Source organism: Ziziphus jujuba, chromosome 3 (genome assembly GCF_031755915.1).
Source record: "Ziziphus jujuba cultivar Dongzao chromosome 3, ASM3175591v1".
Taxonomy (NCBI): Eukaryota; Viridiplantae; Streptophyta; class Magnoliopsida; order Rosales; family Rhamnaceae; genus Ziziphus; species Ziziphus jujuba.
Window position 1 is genome coordinate 18,856,415 of NC_083381.1, and position 15,870 is coordinate 18,872,284.

A 15,870-nucleotide genomic window follows, 5' to 3' on the forward strand; every position below is an offset into this window, starting at 1 on the left:
AATTAAATGTTTTCAAAATTATTTTTGAAACTAAAAGTATTTAATTGTGATTTTGTTATTTATTATTTATTTAAATTGTGTCCAAAAATATAATTTTACCATGCTTTCAAGGCTTACATAAATTTAAGATTTATCAAAAATATTTTCTATGGCATCTCGTATTATTTTATTAAATCATTGAGCAAAATTTTTATAAATTATTTATTGAAATCAATTTTGTTTTACGTTAAACCCCTTTATTACTAAATTGATTTGTTGTATATTATTTGCATTTTATTTACTAATATTCCTTGATTATTCCCTTGGCTTGATTAATAAATATCATTATCATATGTTGAATTAAATGTTGGCTTGGCTAAATTATTTGTTATTATTAATCTCGAAGTGTTAATTTTAGATTCTAAAATTAATTGTATTTTATTTGTTTTATTGTTTAATTACTTTATTGGTTTTTGGGGTATACAATTATTGGGTTTTGTAAAATTGTTTTAAAAATGTGAACTTTTCCAATTGAGTGTAATGGTGAGGGTTTTGAGTGAAGGCATTATTTTCCAGTTAATTATTATTTATTTATCTATTTATTATTAATTGATCAGGTTTATTTTATCGTTATATTAATCTTATTATTATTATTATTGTATAGTAGATTGAGTTACTCATTGAGAAGATTAGCATCTCATGTTTTTAAATTCGTTCCTCTAGATCCAAGTTAGTAGATGTGATCGACCGAAGTGAGCTCGATGTTTTAGTTGCTGCTGAATTCCAAAGACTCCTTTCTTCTTTTCCTTCCTACCTTGTACTATTTCTTTTTATACTTTGTTGTATTAAATTCCATAATTATTTGTAAACCTTTGATGCTTTGTATACTATGTTGAATGCATTTATATAATAGTGCACTTGTGAAGTCCCACATCAATTGGAAAGAGGAACGAAACACTCCTTATAAGTGGGTGTGGATACCTTTCCCTTGTGAGGCCTTTTAAAACGTTGAGGGCTGGGTTGTAAGAGGATTCCCCAGGGCCAAAGAGGACAATATCGCATGCGAGTGGTCTAGGCTGTTACAAATGGTATCAGAGCCAGTACCCGGATTGGTGTACTAGCGAAGACGTTGGGCTCCCAGGGGGGAGGATTGTGAAGTCCCACATCGGTTGGAAAGGGAAACGAAACACTCCTTATATGTAACATCCCACATCGGTTGGAGAAGGGCTCGAAGCGGTCTTTATAAGGCTGTGGATACCTCTCCCTTCAAGAAGCGTTTTGTGGACCCACAGTGTAACGAGGTCGCAGAGCAAAACTGTACGGGTTGGGCCCAAAGCGGACAATATCTTGATGCGGGTGGACTAGGTCCTGACAATGGTATCAGAGCCAGACCCGGATCGGTGTGCCAGCGAGGACGCTGGACCCCAAGGGGGGAGGATTGTAACATCCCACATCGGTTGGAGAGGGGCACGAAGCGGTCTTTATAAGGCTGTGGATACCTCTCCCTTCAAGATGCGTTTTGTGGACCCACAGTGTAACGGGGTCGCAGAACAAAACCATGCGGGCTGGGCCTAAAACGGATAATATCTTGATGCGGGTGGACTGGGTCCTGACATTATAAGTGGGTGTTAATACATTTCCCTTACGAGGTCTTTTAAAATCTTGAGGGTTGGGTTGTAAGGGGATTCCCCAGGCCCAAAGAGGACAATATCGCATGCGGGTAGTCTGGGCTGTTACAGCACTGGTTCCCTATTAAATTTTGAAGTGCTGAACCTTGTAGAAATAAATTGTAGTAAGGTAGAAGGAATAAAGTCATGTATATAGAAGTGTGTTTTCAGTGCAGAAAATTTTGTAGATAGTCCAACCCTTGGGAAAGAAGTTACAGGATTTTCCATTGGAAGGTCCGGTAGGGTTTCTCTAGAATGAGGACTTGTCTAGGGTTCCCGTGAGAAATCTTCATCGGGTCCTGACAAATTCACAAGTAAATAAAAGAAAATTTGTTTTATCTTTTGTTAAGCATGTTTCATCCTCTCTATCTCTTGTGTATACTATTGCTTGAAACACATAAGATGAACTTAGAACATAGATTTGATTTAGTCCAATTGTATTGTGTTAATTAAACTTATATTAGTTCAATATATTTGGACTAAATTTAAAATAATCTAGTTTGGTTCTATATTTTAAAATTTACCCACAATGTACACAAAATTTCTTCCTTGGAGATGAATGTATTTTTTTAACTTTTAATCTAATCCTTCATTTTATTTTATTTTCTTATTTAGGAATGTTACTGAAAAAAAGAAAAGACTTCAAAATAAGAGGTACATTAGAAGCAAAGTCATGGTGTAGTAAAGCAGGTCATTACAGTACTTAATAGATCACTCTCTTATTGTAACATGTTTATCAATGGAGTTAAAAGGACTTCTCAATCTTTTGATTCATGTATTAACGTACAAATAATAGTAAAAAAAAAAGGAAAAAAAATAAAGCAGAGTCTTTTTCTTTTGTCAAAACAGGGTAAAAACAAAGCATTTGGCTTACATGGTAGTCAATTCTAGCACTGATACACACAAAAACAGGGAAAAAAAAAAAAGTGGAGCATTTCTGTAATAACCTAGTCCACCCGCATGCGATATTGTCCGCTTTGGGCCCAGCTCGCACGGTTTTGTCAAAACACATCGCAAGGGAAAGGTATCCACACCCTCTTTTAAGGCATGCTTCGTTCCCCTTTCCAACCGATGTGGGATGGGATCTCACAATCCTCCCCCCTTGGGGCCCAGCGTCCTCGCTGGCACACCTATCCAGGTACTGGCTCTGATACCATCTGTAACAGCCCAGTCCATCCGCATGCGATATTGTCTGTTTTGGGCCCAGCTCGCACGGTTTTGTCAAAACGCATCGCAAAGGAAAGGTATCCACATCCTCTTTTAAGGCATGGTTCATTGCCATTTTCAACCAATGTGGAATCTCATAATTTCTCTACTAAGTGGGAACCTAGTTTTCTTCTATACATAGACACACAATAAAAACACATTCTTTTTGTCATTTACAAACTTTACTTTACTAACAGGCACACTTAATATGGAAAAGAGATTAGTAATTAAGTTAGAGGTCTTTAAGTTTGGAAAAATGAAAGCCATTCAGAAGGTAAATTCAAAGAAATCATGAAATTCATTAGTTAATGTACACACACAAAATTACAAACTCTACTTAGCAGACACGCCTAATATGGAGAAGAGGTTGAGGAAAATTCAAAGAAATCATGAAACTTAATTTTGACAAATATGTCTAATTAGTGTCTTTATATCCTTGAATAATAAATGAAAAACCAAAAAAGAAATTAAGTTCTTGGTCGGAAAGGAGATATTTAGCTTGGTTGGTCAAGAACCACTTGGGCTAAAAAAAGAGGTAATCTGGAAGCAAAAAGTCACTCATAAGGAAGAATCAAATAAACCAATAAATTCATTTTTTATAAACCATGTTGAATACGTTAAGAGAAAACGAATTGTGCATATTCAAATGTAGAAGACTTAAGATGTAGGGCATATTCAGAGGTCAAGATGAAACTGAAGTCCACTCAAAATGAAAAAAAAGTCAAAGAAACTCTTTATTATCATTTTGTGTTAATCGACTTGGCGAATACGATGGGCAAAAATAGATAGCAACATGATATAGACTTTTACCTTTATATTCAACAAACATCGAATAAATGTAGACACCGGTTTTATCAGTATAGTTTCTTCACATTTATGATTTATAATTGGCTTGCTTCAAACAATAATAAGGCTTCTCATTTTTTTTTTCAAACTAAATAAAAAGAAAAGAAAAAAAGCACCAAGCGGGTTTCTATTTCAGTTTGTTTATAAAATAAAGCTAATTTTGATAGACGTTATAACTTTTACCGTAAAATAAAATTAAAAAAAGAAAAGAAAACACTTGATTCATAGACTATAAATTCATAGGTATTACAAAACCATATTAATTAATTTTAATTTCTACTTTGTTTTTAAGGCATTTTTATTACATTCAAAATATGCTCTTATAATTTAATATATACATCTCAATGTATAAAAAGAGTTAATTGACTCGAGCGGAATATCAATTACAAGCATTGAAGAATAGCTAGCATTATTAAAAACTGAGTACATATAAAATTAATGTGTCTCCACAAATGTCCAGTTAAAACAATAAAGTAAATGGAGATATAAAATATAAAAAACCTATTATAACCCAAAAAAAATAAAATATAAAAGGTAAAATGTGAACAAATAAAAAAAATTTTAAAAAGTTAAATATATAATAAAAAATTTAAATAAAAATAACAAAATATTAAAATATTTTATATATAGTTTAAAATATAAATACTTTCTTTTAAAAAAAAAATACCGAACAAATGCAGCTAACCTTTGAATTAAAAAAAGAAATAGAAACAATTATTAAAAGGATAACTATAACAATGTACCATATAGTTTAAAACTTTTTTAGGATCACTATTCAATCTTCATTTTGTGCATTCAATTTTCATTTTTTTGCACAAACTTGCTTGCAATTTATCTTTTTCCTTTTTTTTTTTTAAACCTTAAAATAGGTTGTAAAAACTCAAAATTCAAAAATAAGAAGACAAAAACACCCTTGTTAATAAAAGAAAATCATTCATTTAAAAATTAGGAAAACCCAAATAAAACAACCAAAAATTCTCTTGTACGCATTTACCAATGCTTCTTTCAGACTCATAATCTATGTAATGTTGGTATGCACATGTGCCCTTGTTGCCACATGTAACAACTTTGAATTTTTGGTGCACTGAAGAATCTATCAATCTCCTACTTTGAATTTTTGCCACATGTAACGACTTTGAATTCTTTCACTCATACTTCTTTCAGACATATTCGTATGCACATGTGCACTTGTTGCCACATGTGTGCACTTCGACTTTGAATTCTCGCAGTGTTTACTGGGGCTTCTGCAACTACTCCCATTCCATCTCATCCCATCTTTGCACTGTGTTGCATAGCAGATAGAAGATGGTGGTGGCGGACTGGGATCAAATTTGCTCTTAACAATTGTTGTTCTCTAAAACTTCAGAGCTAAATTATTAATCACGGATTAATTTGTTTTTAAAGTTAATGAAATAGTTATTTTCCATCTTCCAAAAATAAAAATAAAAAAATCCATCACTCTGCAATGGTGTTTGCCTATTCGACAGTTTTTTTGTTAGGAGCCTGTTCGGCAATTGATTATAAGTTTTTTGGTTTCAAATTGCTAATATTTAATTTATTTGTTTTTTTATTATAAGTTTTTTGTTTCAATTTGTTAATATTATTTGTTAATGTGGAATTGTGAGTTTCACTTAAGAGGGTGTTTTTGTCTTCTTACCAGACAGTTTTTACTTTAATTATCCATTTTGAAATGAAAAAAAGATTAATTGCAATAAAAATGCAACTAAAGGTAAGTTTCACCACCAAAAAAAAGAAAGGGAGAAAGGAAGAAAGAAAAAAAAAAAAAAAAAAACACAAAAATACAATGGCAATATTGCAAAAGTTTTAAACTGGGAGCATGTTATTGTAATTTTACCTTCTTTTTTTTTTTTTTCCTTTAAATAAATAAAATACTCTCTCCCTATATATATTGGAAAGAAAGTCAAGGCATCTAAGCCTTGCTTAATTAGATTATCAAAGTTAAAAAATTATTGAATCCATGGCACCCTGGCATCCAAACCTTGTTGTACGGTCACTTGATCAATTTTTGTTGTTTATCATCATTCTACTGTTTCTTTGTTCTTCTAGTACTTGTTTTGCAACAAGTGGAGAGGCAGTGGCTCTTGTGAAATGGAAGGACAGCCTTGATATGAATCCAACTACTCATTCTCTTCTCCGCTCTTGGAATCTCAATTCTACTCATTCAACGTCTCATCATCTCTATAATAATATCCCCTGTACTTGGGTTGGGATCACTTGTAATGACTTTGGAAGTGTCATCAATATTACCCTCGAAAGCAGTAATTTGAAAGGTACACTTCACAACTTCAACTTCTCCTCCTTTCCCAGCTTACTTACTCTTGACTTTTATAACAACTCCCTCTATGGAAGTATCCCCATGCACATTGGCAACCTTTACACACTCACCTTCCTTGATATGGGGTCCAATCATCTCTCTGGAAACATTCCTTCCCAAATATGCCTTTTGACAAGTTTACGCTTCCTTGCTTTGGCTGAAAATTATTTAAATGGCTCTATACCACCTCAAATAGGCATGTTGGTGTCTCTTGAAGTGATGTATGCTTATAGTAACAATCTTTCAGGTTCAATTCCTGTGTCCATTGGAAACCTGAGCAAATTAACTGTTTTGGAACTTAGTGAAAATAAAGTAGTTGGGTCCATCCGCAATGAGATTGGGCAGCTTAAATCACTCACTACCCTTTATTTGGATGCTAACCAACTCACAGGTTCAATTCCTGTGTCCATTGGAAACTTGAGCAAGTTAACTGATTTAGATTTTGATGAGAACAAAATAGTTGGGTCCATCCCCAATGAGATTGGACTGCTTAAATCACTCATTGGCCTTTATTTGTTTGATAACCAACTCACTGGCTCAATTCCTGTGTCCATTGGAAACTTAAGTAGGTTATCTTCTTTGGAACTTGGTGGAAACAAATTAGTTGGGTCCATTCCAAATAATATTTGTCTTGGTGGAAAGCTTACATGGTTTACAGCAGGTGATAACAAATTTAGTGGTTCCATTCCAAAAAGCATAAGAAACTGCAGTTCATTAGTCGTCCTTTCAGTTGCAGGAAATCAACTGAGAGGAAATATATCTGCAGAATTCGGAAGATACCCAAACCTGGGTTATATGGACTTGAGCACCAATAAGTTTTTTGGAGAACTTTCCGAAAACTGGGGACAGTGTCCAAAACTCACGATGTTGAACATCTCTAACAATAAAATTTTCAGTAGGCTACCCCCTGAACTTGGGAAGGCTACTCGATTGCAAAAACTTGACCTCTCTTCCAACCTTCTTGTAGGTAAAATTCCTAAGGAATTGGGACAGCTGAAAATGTTGTACATACTCAAGCTCAACAATAATTCCCTTTCTAGCAATGTTCCTGTGGAAATTGGAATGATGTCAGACCTTGAAACACTTGACCTTGCAGCCAACCAATTGAGTGGACCAATTCCCATGCATTTGGAACTATGTTCAAAACTACTGCATTTAAACTTGAGGAATAACAAATTTAGTGGAATTATTCCCTTCCAAATTGGGAATCTGCTCTCCCTTGAAGATCTTGATCTAAGTAAGAATTTGCTTTTAGGAGAGTTGCCTTCAGAGCTTGGTCATTTGGATAAGCTAGAAACATTTAACCTCTCACACAACAATCTATCAGGCTTAATACCATTCATGTCTAATGAATTGTTAAGCTTGACAACTGTTGATATATCCTACAATCAGTTAGAAGGTCCTCTGCCCCACATCAAAGCTTTCACTGAAGCTCCAATCGAAGCCTTGGAAGGTAATAAAGGATTGTGCGGCAATAACCCTAGTTTGAAGCCTTGCCCCACATCTAAAGATAAAAATAGAAATCAAGCTGTAATTGCAATGATAGTATCTATCTCCAGCATTCTATTTTTATTGTTTATCATTGGTGGGATTCTTTTTGTTTGCCGAAAAAGAGTGAGGAATATGGATGAACCAAGAGAAACCAGAACTGAAGCTTTCTTTGCAGCATGGAATCACGATGGGAAAAAAGTTCATGAAGAAATAGTAGAAGCAACAGAGAATTTTGATTCCAAATATTGCATTGGAGTTGGAGGGAATGGAAGTGTATATAAAACCCTACTATCAACTGGTCAAATTGTTGCTGTGAAAAAGTTCCATGAGAATGATGGAATAGACCATCAACAAGCTTTCAAAAGTGAGACAAGTATTTTGCCAAAAGTGCGCCATCGAAACATCATCAAGCTTTTTGGATTTTGTGTGCATACAAGATACTCATTTTTGGTGTATGAGTTCATGAAACTGGGAAGTTTGGTAAAGATATTGAGTGACAATGAAAAGGCAATGGAGTTGGAATGGTTCAAGAGAGTGAATATTGTCAAAGGTTTGGCAAACGCGATATCCTATCTGCACCATGAATGTTTTCCAGCTATAGTCCACAGAGACATATCTAGTAAGAATGTTCTGTTGGACGATGAATGTGAAGCTCACATTTCTGACTTTGGTTCTGCTACAACTTTAGATCCAGACTCGTCAAATTGGACTCCATTTGCAGGAACCTTAGGTTACTCAGTCCCAGGTAGGTATTCCATTAAAGTTCCATCAAAATTTAAATCCACAATTCATTTTTATCTTTTTGGTAACCAGGAAATGTCATGTTTTTTCATTTCGACAAAAAAATCCCCCCCTCCTTTTTTTTGGTCAAAACAAGAACTGAGAAGTTCCTAGCAAAAACATAAGACAGCTGGTTTACATGCTTAGCAAAAGGATTTCAAACTAGATCACATTAATTGTAGTTTTTACCTATTTTTCTTTTTCATACAACTTCAAAAACAGATTTACTACAAATAGTCCTTTATGTATATTACTAGATAATAGAGAGGTTAAACTAATTGTTTGACTATATTCTGTATATGCACTTTCAAGGTCTCTACTTGCATGTTTAGAAGAAGTTGTATACAATTTATTTTACGGACTACCATGACCAAAATGTTACTAACATTTTTTCATTTCGCACATGCAAAGTATCTTATAATTGGAAAATATTAACTGCAATTCATATTTCTTTGAAGAGCTTGCTTATACAATGGAAGTAAATGAGAAGATTGATGTCTACAGCTTCGGAGTTGTTGCATTAGAATCTATCATGGGAGAGCATCCCGGAGACCTCATATCATCTCTGTTATCATCACCATTACATGCTGTTGATGTTCTGCTTAAGGATGTACTTGACCAACGTCTCTCACCTCCAAAGCGGCAAATAGCAGACCAAGTGGTCTCCATTGCAGAAATAGCATTTGCATGCGTGCGACAAAGTCCACAGTCACGACCAACTATGAAGCAAGTATCTCAGAAGCTGTCGACTCCATTACAATCTTTATCAGTGCCTTTTCATATGGTTACAATAAAGCAGCTGTTTGATTCCCCAACATGGACAACCTAAATTGCAGCAGTTTCTCCTTGTTTTTGATTGTCTACATGTCTGTGTGCATTTTCTTTCACTCTGTCTTTCTTCATTTCGTCACTGAGTTGTTTTCCTTTTCTTGATATTTAAGTTAGCCTAAGCTTGGATATTCCAAGACTTGGCAGTGTAACGTCTTAATGAGTAAAGAGACTTTATTTATCTGGCTTCTTGTATTTCTTTGATTTTGGATAAACAATTTCATGAGTCTCTTTTATTTGCTAATAGATAGAGCCAAAGCTAAATTTGCTGTCATTTAAATTCCAAATGTCATATAATATTTACTAAAACCATTTCCATAGAGGGCCATTTTTTTGTCCATAATATATCATGAGCGACAAGCTCTTTGTCTAGCTGCAACAACAATTATGATCACAAGCCTTGCAAAAGCAGGCTCAAGATTCACCTGGCCTTGCAGTTACTTATCTGAACTGTGATCAAATGCAAATTAAAATATGAAATGGGATGTCACATTTTGCCCATAAAAGAGGCAAAGGTTTTTTAATTTTTTACTTTGTATGTAAAACTATACATATAAAAACATGAATCACAGATTTTTTTCAATATCATAATTTCCCTCAAGTGTATTTTCAAATATAGGATCGATATAAATTTGAACTGGTATTGTAGTTTCAAGTATTAATTTACAGGGAAAAGAAAGGTAAACAAGCTGTTTCATTTCCCGTGACTATAATTTTCTGATAAGAAAACCTTCCTTGATGAAAATGAAAGTTGCCATTAGAATTCTCTCTAAAGAACTTATATAATGAAGAAGATATATAAAGCTAAACAAATATCTCTGTTTTAAGCATAAATTTACAAGTAATTATAGGAAAAATTTATTTTATTGCTTTTGTTATTGGGAACATATAAGATGAGGTTAGAACATTGCTTAGATGTGGTCCAATTGAATTGTGTTAATTGTACTTATATTAGACTAAATTTAAAATAATCTAGTCCAGTTCTATATTTTAAAATTTACCCAGAGAGTATACATAATCTTTTTCTTTGAGGAGAATGTATTTGTTGACTTTTAATCCGATCCTCCCTATATATATATATATATATATATTTTTTGGGTTTGGGTTGTTACTAACAAGAAGATAAGACTTCAAAGTAAGAGGTATACTAGAAGTAAAAGTCACTGTCTAGTAAAGATCACTGAGGAAACAAAAATAAAAAATAAAACTTTTTCTCTTATCAAACAGGGCAAAAACAGAGCGATTACGTTGCATAGCAGTCAAATATGGCAGTGACTATTTAACTACCTTTAGTATAGGACATTTCTCTACTAAGTGAGTACTTAATTGCTTTCACAAATAGACACTTCAAAAAACACATTCTTTTATAAAATCTACTTTAGTAATTGACACGCCTAATATAGAAACTAGATTGAGCAAATTAAGTTAATCAGTTAAGTTAAGAAACATGAAAGCTAGTCAGAATGAAAGTTCAAAGAAATATGGAAATTCATTAGTTAATAGACATACACAAAAGTTACAAACTCTACTTAATAGACACACTTAACTGGAAGATCCCCCTTATCCATCGGAAGATCATTATGAAGGAAAATTCAAAGAAATCATGAAATCATTAATTTTGACAAATATGTCTAACTAGTGTCTTTATATCGATGGGGAAAAAAAAAGGGAAAAGAAATTAAGGTCTTGGTCGGTATGTAGATATTTAGATTGGTTGGCCTAGAACCACTTGTGTAAAAAAAGGGGTCAACTGGAAACGGAGAGTCTTTCAAAAGGAAACATAAGAAAAAACCAAGAAATTCATTTTCGCAAACCAAGAAAACGAATTGTCCTGGTTGGAAAGGAATTACTAATTTTGGTTTGTTTTAAACCACTTGATACGTGGAAAACTTAAGAGGTAGGGCATATTGATAAATCTGGGCTTATATCAATTTGCTTAGTATTTTGATAAATGAGTAATGGACCAGCGTCTGTCATCTCCAACAAGGCGAATAGCAGACCAGTGGTCTCCATTGCAGAAATAGCATTTGTTTGCTGGCAACAAAGTCCACAGTTACAATAAATCAGCTGTTTGATTCCCCAACGTGGACATGCTAAATTGCTGCAGTTTTTCCTAGTTTTAGGTTGTCTATGTGTGTGTGTGTGTGTTTGCATTTTCTTTCACTCTGTCATTCTTCATTAGTCACTGGGTTGTTTTTGTTTTCTTGCTTAATAACTTAGCCTGAGCTTAGATATTCCAAGACTTGGTTGTTTGATGTCTAGCTTCTGGTGTCTTTAATGGATTAAGAACATGAACTGGTATTTAAATTGCTAATAGATGGGAACAGAGCAAAATTTGCGGTCATTTTCTTTTCAAATGTTTAATAATATTTAGTAAAACCACGGCATGCAAGGCCGTAAAGGTGACGCTTAGTTATATCAAACGTTTCAATAACATAGCAAAACAGAACAAAATATTTTCTTTCAAATTTGGAGAACATAGGCAATCTTCTTTGAACCATTTCAATTTCTACCTTCATAATCTAGAAAGAATGTTACCTCCAAGGGGGTAAAATGCTTTCTAGTTTCTGATCATCACAAAATATTAACTCAAAAGTCATATTACTTTGAACAGCTTGCTTATACAATGGAAGTAAATGAGAAGATTGACGTGTAAAGCTTCGGAGTTGTAACGTTAGAAGTGACCATGGGAAAGCATCCGGGAGACCTCATATCATCTCTGTTACTATCACCATTACTGGCTGTCTTAAGGATGTACTGGATCAACGTCTCTCACCTCCAAGGGGGCAAATGGCAGACCAAGTGATCTACATTGCAGAGATGGCATTTGCGTGCCTGCAACAAAGTCCACCGTGCCGTCCAACACCGAAATAAAACGGAGTAGAAAACAAGTGAAAGATCAAGAATCAGCAAGTGGAATTAGCAGATGATGGGAGTAGAGATTTCTTGGAAGAAACACACTTTCCAAAACGCCAATCAAGATGAAACTTCCAACGAGAAACTGGGTAATCAATCTCATCCCTTGTGGTTTCAAAGTAGACATTGTAGTGGTTTGACCCTTCCTTCCCTGTGATCTTTCCCACCCGCCAACCGTCATTGTCAAGGTATTCAAAACCGCTGGCCACCATCTCCGGTGGTACTGGCCTCACCGCGTTCTTCAACACTGTCTCCATTAACGGTCCAGATTCATCGTTCTTCAACAGCTCTTTGTACTGCACAGCGTACCTGTTCATGTTTTCGAGATGAGCCACTGCCGTAAGCTGTGTAGTATGATCCCAGAAAGCCATCCTCTCTGCTGCAAACTTCGACCTCTTCTCCTCTGTGAAATGCCATTGATGTTTCTTGAGGAAATCGAGTGAAACACTTGAAACTTGGAGACCAAGAAAGAAATAAGAAATTATTATTATTTTGGTTTAGAATAGAAAAGTGGGTTATTACTTCTTAAATATATGGGAATACATATGCATTGTGTGAAATCCGTCGGAAATCTCTTTCCCTTTTGGATTTGGAAATCAGACAATTTATTTTTAGTAATTTTTCTTCTCAAAGCCATTATCTCTAAACCGAGAAAAGTCATAAACTATATTCGGAGAAAAGTCAAAACTTTTAAACTTTTGTTTCTTTTAATTATCTCGGTTTGTGTAAATTTTTTCTGACTCTATTTTAGATGAAATTACAAAGTAACCCATTATTTTTACACGTATTTCGATTTGCCTCTAAATTTTATTTTGAAATATTGTATTATGTCAAATTTCCTCATTTTTTATATTTTATTTATTTGAATTTGGCTAATTTATCTAACCAATGCTTAAATTGGTTACTTATTCAAATTATGACTCTTTTTGGATCAAAATTAATTAAAGTCGAACGACAATACCACAAAAACATTGCTTTATTTTATTTTATTTGAAAATTATGATCTACAAACTCTAATATAAAATTTTAGAATCGTACTAATCTGACATAATGCTATACTTCAGGGGAAATATCTTCAAAATATATGTCTGTATATATATATATATATATATGCAAACTTCAATAGGAATATTTTAAAAGGAAATATTAGAGCATGAATGAATATAATGAGGAATATTTTTTTATTTTCCTCTTATTTTAGTTTCACAAATGATTTTTATTTTTTCATGGTGCAACAAGAAGACTTCAAGAAACAATTTCATGAATGAGTCAAGGGATTTGGCTGCCTGTCATTCAGCTACTTGTTTTTTTAATGGAGGAAAAAATTTAACTGGCATTCCTTTATAAAGAATTTAATGGAATATATCTTTGCTGAACGATAAAGACTTTCAGCAGAACAAAACAGAACAAAATAATCTTCTTTGAAACACTTCAAGTTATATCTTTCTGATTTTGTCACCATGCTAGGCCTGAACAATATTCAGAAGCTGCATCTACTAAATTTTAGCACAAAATAAAACTCGTTTGAGATACTCAAAAAAGGTTCATTCCAGGACTAAAAGCCATTGACCACTTGACAACTTTGTAGCCAATACAAAAATCATAATCATAATTTTACCACTGACTGTTCTACTTGGCAACAGTTTGAACCCCCCCCCCCCCCCCCCCCTAGTTGGAGCCTCTCCTTTTTAGTTTTTTTTTTAAATAACAAATAAAAAAATTTCTTGAGCTCCTATACAAGATCACAATAGATTGACATACACACAACTCATTTTTAGACTTAACAGTAATTTAGTTCTCAACATAACTTCCAGTTAATAAAGAAACTAGTGTAACTAGTTGGCAGGGCTTATTTTTGTAATTGAACATTCTTACACTCTGCAAGTAAACGAGAAATACGATGTGTATTGCTTTAAAATTGTAACATTGGAAGATCTAATCTCGTGCCAGTTAACATCAGACTATTCATTATTCATTACCACAAAGTTTCCATCAAATTCTTCTCAAGGATGTATTGGATCAGCAACTCTCACCTCCAAAAGAATGTATTTAGCAGAGGAAGAAGTCTCCATGACCAAGCTAGCATTTGAAGTAAATTTCTCACAAGCTATCAACTCCAATGCAATCCTCCTCAAACCCTCCATGTATGTAGCCTTTTGGACTTCCTAAAAATTACTAACTTGCAGTGGTCTTTCCGTGTGTGTGTACTATTTGTTCTGCATTTAGCATGTCATGAGTCAATGAATTTGACTCTAAATATTGCAGTGGTGTTGGAGGGAGTGGAAGTGTTTATAAAACACTACTACCAACTGGTCAAGTTGTTTCAGTGAAAAAATTCCATGTGAATGATGGGACAGCACATCAAGAAGCTTTCAAAAGTGAGACAAGTATTTTGACAAAAATGCACCATCGAAATATCATTGATCTTTTTGGATTTTGTTCACATACAAGATACTCATATTTGGTCTATAAGTTCATGGAACGGGGAAGTTTAGTTAAAATTTTGAGTGATAATGTAAACGCGATGGAGTTGGAGTGGATGAAGAGAGTGAATATTGTCAAAGGTTTAGCAAATGCCATATCCTATATGCACCATGAATGTTGCCCAGCTATAGTCCACAGAGACATATCAAGTAAAAATGTTTTGTTGGATGATGAATATGAAGCTCACATATCTGACTTTGGTTCTGCTACAACTTTAGACACAAAGTCATCAGATTGGGCTTCATTTGCAGGAACCTTTGGCTGTTCAGCCCCAGGTAAATGTTCCATCAAAGTGACTTCTTTATGTTAAATCCATAACATATCTATTGGTTCTTTTTAGTTACTAAGAAATCTCATGTTCTGCTCATTTCTCCAGGGGAAAAAAAAAAAAAAAAGAATCATTTTAAAAATACAACTGGTACTTTTAATTTTGGCAGAACAAGAATTGAGAAGTTCCTAGCAGAATCATAAGAAACTTACCTAGCAAAAGGATTCAAGACCAAATCAGATTCATCATACGCATTTTTACAAACGTTTGTGTTTTTCCAAATAGCTTCAAAGATTGATTTCTAGACCAGATATGAGAGCCAAGTAATTCATGCATATTTACTAGATACATATTTGTCAGGACTCATCCAAGATCCCTCATCAGAACCCTAGACAAGTCCTGATCCTAGTGAAACCCTACCTGACCCTCCAATGGAAAATCCGTCAGAACCTCCCCTAAGGGTTGGACTTACCATAAATTTCCTGTACTGAAAACACATTTCTATATATACTATCTTACTCCTTCCACTTTACTACAATGTATCACCACAAATTTCAGCACTTCAATAATTAACAGGAAACCAGTGCACAATTAAATAAATAATTGTTCAAATAGTATACAGAGTGTTATCAAATACAATTGAATATAAAATTTAATACAATAAAAGATAAAAAGAAATAATATAGGATAGAAAGGAAAGGAAGGAAAAGCTTCTTGGACTTTCGGCAACGAACCAAGACGTCGAGCTCGCGCTGGATGATCAATGTCGACTTACTTGGGCCTAGGGGAACGAAATTTAAAAACATGAGATGCTAATCATCTCAGTGAGTGATCCTAACTACGACACAAAATAATAATAATAATAATAATAATATAACGATAAGATGAACTTTATTAACTTTATTAATTAATAATAAATAATCAAATAAATAATAAGTAGTTGAAATATTGTTTTCGCTCAAAACTCTCATAGTTCATTAAGTTGGAAAAGTTTCCATTTTTAAAACATTTTCACAAAACCCAATAATTGTACCCCAAAAATTAAGGAGTAATTAATTAAAAAATTATAA

At 33.8% G+C, this 15,870-nt stretch overlaps 1 protein-coding gene and 1 non-coding gene across 2 annotated transcripts; one reads left to right on the top strand and one right to left on the bottom strand.

Moving 5' to 3' along the window:
* Nucleotides 1-5,676: 5,676 nt before the first annotated feature.
* Nucleotides 5,677-9,133, top strand: LOC132803124 (MDIS1-interacting receptor like kinase 2-like). Its single transcript, XM_060815377.1, has 2 exons — nt 5,677-8,269; nt 8,763-9,133. Exons 1-2 carry the CDS (start codon nt 5,677-5,679, stop codon nt 9,131-9,133), a joined length of 2,964 nt encoding a protein of 987 aa, XP_060671360.1.
* Nucleotides 9,134-11,770: 2,637 nt separating this feature from the next.
* Nucleotides 11,771-12,465, bottom strand: LOC107418143 (protein AGENET DOMAIN (AGD)-CONTAINING P1). The gene has a single exon (XR_009638153.1). It is a non-coding gene; the product is annotated as a protein AGENET DOMAIN (AGD)-CONTAINING P1 (transcript).
* Nucleotides 12,466-15,870: the final 3,405 nt, after the last annotated feature.

Excerpts from the sequence above, each read along its gene's own strand:
- LOC132803124 (XM_060815377.1), top strand. The coding sequence starts at position 5,677 with ATGGCACCCTGGCATCCAAACCTTGTTGTACGGTCACTTGATCAATTT. Across the intron at positions 8,270-8,762 it reads CTTAGGTTACTCAGTCCCAG|AGCTTGCTTATACAATGGAA; the intron begins GTAGGTATTCCA and ends ATTTCTTTGAAG.